Raw genomic sequence first — 4,023 nt, forward strand, 5'->3', positions numbered from 1 at the left:
AATCAGCTGGGAAACTTATCTGTCTGACAAATGGCTTATGTATGAAGATATTCATCAATGCCATGAGTCAACTCATTTTAACTGGCCATCCAGAGCACACTGTGAGAGGAAGTCCACCAAGTCTTAATGTAACAATATTCTTTACTCCTGGGTAGCCCAGTTAATGAAAAAATGGACATGGAAAATAAGAGCAGAACAGATCTCACTCTCCCAAATCCACAAGGGCCCTCCAGGTAGGTACAGGCTATTATTATCATCATTTTTTTTTTAATACTTAATCACTTAGTGGACCAGAGAAAGTAACAGTTTGGGGAGATGTCAATTCATGGATTTAGGCATGGACCCATCTAGTTTAATCAATATATTTGGTACCTATTAATACCTATTTGCTATACTTTCCAAGTGGTTCTCTCTCACTGGTAGGGAGGAAGATTTTTAATCACCTGGTGTATTGGAGAAACAGGTTTTCTAACACTAGAGGCTCATATTCTGGGTGTGAGACAGGAGAGTTCTTACAATGCATATTGATCTCTTGCCTGTGTGTCTATGAGCTGAGGGACACTTATCCATCACACATGCTCTTACAAATGCTTTCCAAAGTGACCTTCCTGGTTGATCTTTATGAACCATAAACTGTGGGATACTGCTTTGAAGAAGAAAATAGTAATAGAGATCCAAGTAGCCATTCAAAGCTGTTACCCTACTGTCCTCGGTGCACATGAAGTTGGGTGTATCATTGACAAAATATATTCAGATACACTTCTATGATAGAAGGACTATGATATGCATAGGTAAACGTGTTTGTTTGACTGTTTTCAGTTTTATTTATCAATATAGGTTAATGGGAAAGACCTTGGTGCTAGTAACCCTGGATTAAATATAAGAAAACTTGGTATGGTTTTTGTTGCATGTAATTACTCGGACAGTGTTCAAGTCTTCTTGGTCAGTTACTTGGACCCTCTGAGCCTTAGTTTCTTAGTCATGACAATGAAGATTTCAATTGCAGGATTGTTTTGAAAATATTAACAAATGAAACTTCCCTTTATGTTAGGAAGTTAGAGAACTTTCTCATGACCAAATTTCTGTTAAATTTCACAGGGTGCCTGAATTTGAACTCTCAGAAATATCTGTTCACGATGATACCCTGCTGAAGAAGTCTGCTTCATCTCTACCCCAGCATACATGGCTGACATTTTTGAAGAAAGAGTTGATATTCCTGGGGGTGAGTTAGCATCCTCCAATCTCAACGGGAGTAAGAATTGGCTCTAGAAAAGAATATTTGATTGCATCAACTCTTTCTCCAATAGGGTTCATGATGACTGACAGGTCCTCTAAAAATCCTGGTAGATAAAGAGTTGGTCACTAATCGAGCCCTTTTAGGATGGAGTAAGAATTGGCTCTAGAAAAGAATATTTGATTGCATCAACTCTTTCTCCAATAGGGTTCATGATGAGTGACAGGTCCTCTAAAAATCCTGGTAGATAAAGAGTTGGTCACTAATCGAGCCCTTTTAGGAAAAGAGAAACATTTTCTCATAAAGATTTTAAATTACTAGGACAAGAATGGCAAATAGGAGTGAAGGATTCATAATCTTTACTTATGGAAAGAACTATTACTGATGTCTGCCATGACTATGTAAATAAAAGCACATGAGAAATGTGTCGGCCATCCAGGCATTAGGTAATGCTTGTATCAATTGTCATAGTGGCCAGGGGATCATGGAAAATTTCAGATTGAATCATTTCTTACTTAGGACAGTCTAAGGCACTAAAATAATTTCTTACATTTGGCCTCAGCTATAAGAAAATTGATACAATCTTGGGAAAATATCTCGTAATTTCACAAAATCCACGTGTTTTTTCTAACAGGTAACACAAATTCTGATTGGTTTGATATGCCTTTGTTTTGGAACAATTGTCTGCTCTGCGTTCAATTTTTCAGACTTTGAGGAAGACGTTTTTTTATCCTTTAAAGCAGGTTATCCATTCTGGGGAGCAATATTTGTGAGTATATATCTATAATTGTTTCTGAAATAACACTGAACATAGATTTTCTCTTACTCAGATCTAATCAGTTGTTTATATTCAGTATTTATATTTATAATTCTTTACATATATGTATACAACATATATATATCTTTGCAGTTCACAAAGCACTTTTTCATATATATATGTGCTCATTAACAACAACAAAGGATTCTTACTATAATTAGCTGTGGGTCGAACATTCAGCATACTTTTATCAGATGAGAAACCTGAGACTAATAAAAGTTAAAGGACTTGCCCAAAGGATCTTTTAGCTAATAGAAATTAAACCTGAATTTTCAAAATCCAATTCCAGGAAAAAACCCTTAAGACTATTCACCAATAAAGTTACACAATAAATACATACCATTTTATCTTGTCGGTTAAAAATAATGATAAAAACGAAGTTATCTTCATGCAGGGAGGGGAAAGAGATTCTGAGGTAAGGAAAAGATAAACTTCTATCACACCCTAAGAAAGTCTTCTAGGTACTTTACAATTGTATCTCTTTTAATCATTGTGTCGTCTGGCAAACAGATGGCTGAATGAGATCGTGAGGCTGTATAGCTTTATTGAGATATAATTGACATACAACGAATTGCACATATTTAAATATACAATTTGATAAGTTTTGACACATTATACACACATAAAAACATTACTACATACATACAATGAATATATCCATCATCTCCAAGAGTTTCCTTGTGCTTCTTTGTAAACCCTCCTTCCCTCCCCGATTTCTTGTCTTCCCATCTGCAAGCAGTCACTGATCTGCTTTTTGTAATTACAGATTATTTCACATTTTCTAGAGCTTTATATAAATGGAGTGACACAGCACACTGTCTTTACTGTCTGTCTTCATTTGTCCCACATAATTGTTTTGCAATTATTCATGTTGGTTTTTGTATTAATACTCCATTCACAAGTATATATTTTAACTATAATAAATATCACATTGGCTTGGTACTATGCTAAATACTTAGTACTCAAAACATTTGTCCAGGACTCTCCTTGAACCTCTACCATAGTTTTTTAAAACTTCCCTCCACTGTCTTTTCATTCCAAACACTTAGCTTATTAGGCGTCTCTCAACCCATCATACAATCTTGAGAGATTGTTATGAATTTGTGTTATTGATTTTTATTTTTTACTAAATCTTTTATCACGTGTATTTTCATAATCACTATATGTCTACATGAGATATGTTAGTCTCTGGAGATGTACATGCCACATATATACACGTTTCTTGCCTAAAGGAGCAGACAGTCTAACACAGAGGATGAACAGACAGTTACCACCAAATGACAATAGTGGTATAAAAGTCATGCACCACCTGTTGCTGGACCTTCCTACTCCCAGAGTGACCTCTGACTGCCAGGGGAAGAATCACCTGGGAGCCTGGTAGAAATGAAGAGTCCCAAGCCCCATCCAGGACCTAATGAATAAGAATCTGCATTTTAACAAGACCCTCACATGATTTATATACATATTTAATTTTCAGAAGCATCTATAGAAAATAAGAATAAGGAAATACTGGGTTCGTGAGGGACATTAATACACAGCTTTAGGGGACATTAATACGCAGCTTTATGGAGCACCCCAAATTTTACTTTATATTTGGGGGATGGGGGTAAAAGGGACACATTGGAGAGCAGAGACTAACTGTGTCTTTTTCCCTTCTCTTTTGGAAGGGACATTAATACACAGCTTTATGGAGCACCCCAAATTTTACTTTATATTTGGGGGATGGGGTAAAAGGGACACATTGGAGAGCAGAGACTAACTGTGTCTTTTTCCCTTCTCTTTTGGACAGTTTGATATTTCAGGACTTTTGTCAATTATATTGGAAAAGAAAAATACAACATATCTGGTGAGTTGCAACTTTGTCTATCCCAGATAAGGTAAGAAAATGGAATTTTAGGAGTCTTGAGGAAGACATGTGTTCATCTCCTACATGATTGTGAGTGTGAACATGCAATTTTTTTTCAACCTACTT

General features: G+C 35.9%; 1 protein-coding gene across 1 annotated transcript; it reads left to right on the forward strand.

Moving 5' to 3' along the window:
- Positions 1-171: 171 nt before the first annotated feature.
- Positions 172-3,897, forward strand: LOC103584266 (high affinity immunoglobulin epsilon receptor subunit beta-like; the record flags this gene model as incomplete). The annotated part of the gene is made up of 4 exons (XM_008565332.1): positions 172-233; positions 1,099-1,222; positions 1,869-2,003; positions 3,841-3,897. Coding segments are annotated over exons 1-4 (378 nt in total), but the record flags the coding sequence as incomplete, so codon positions are not given.
- Between the last annotated feature and the right edge of the window lie 126 nt (positions 3,898-4,023).

Source organism: Galeopterus variegatus, unplaced genomic scaffold, assembly GCF_000696425.1.
Source record: "Galeopterus variegatus unplaced genomic scaffold, G_variegatus-3.0.2 Scaffold48422, whole genome shotgun sequence".
NCBI classification, from domain to species: Eukaryota; Metazoa; Chordata; class Mammalia; order Dermoptera; family Cynocephalidae; genus Galeopterus; species Galeopterus variegatus.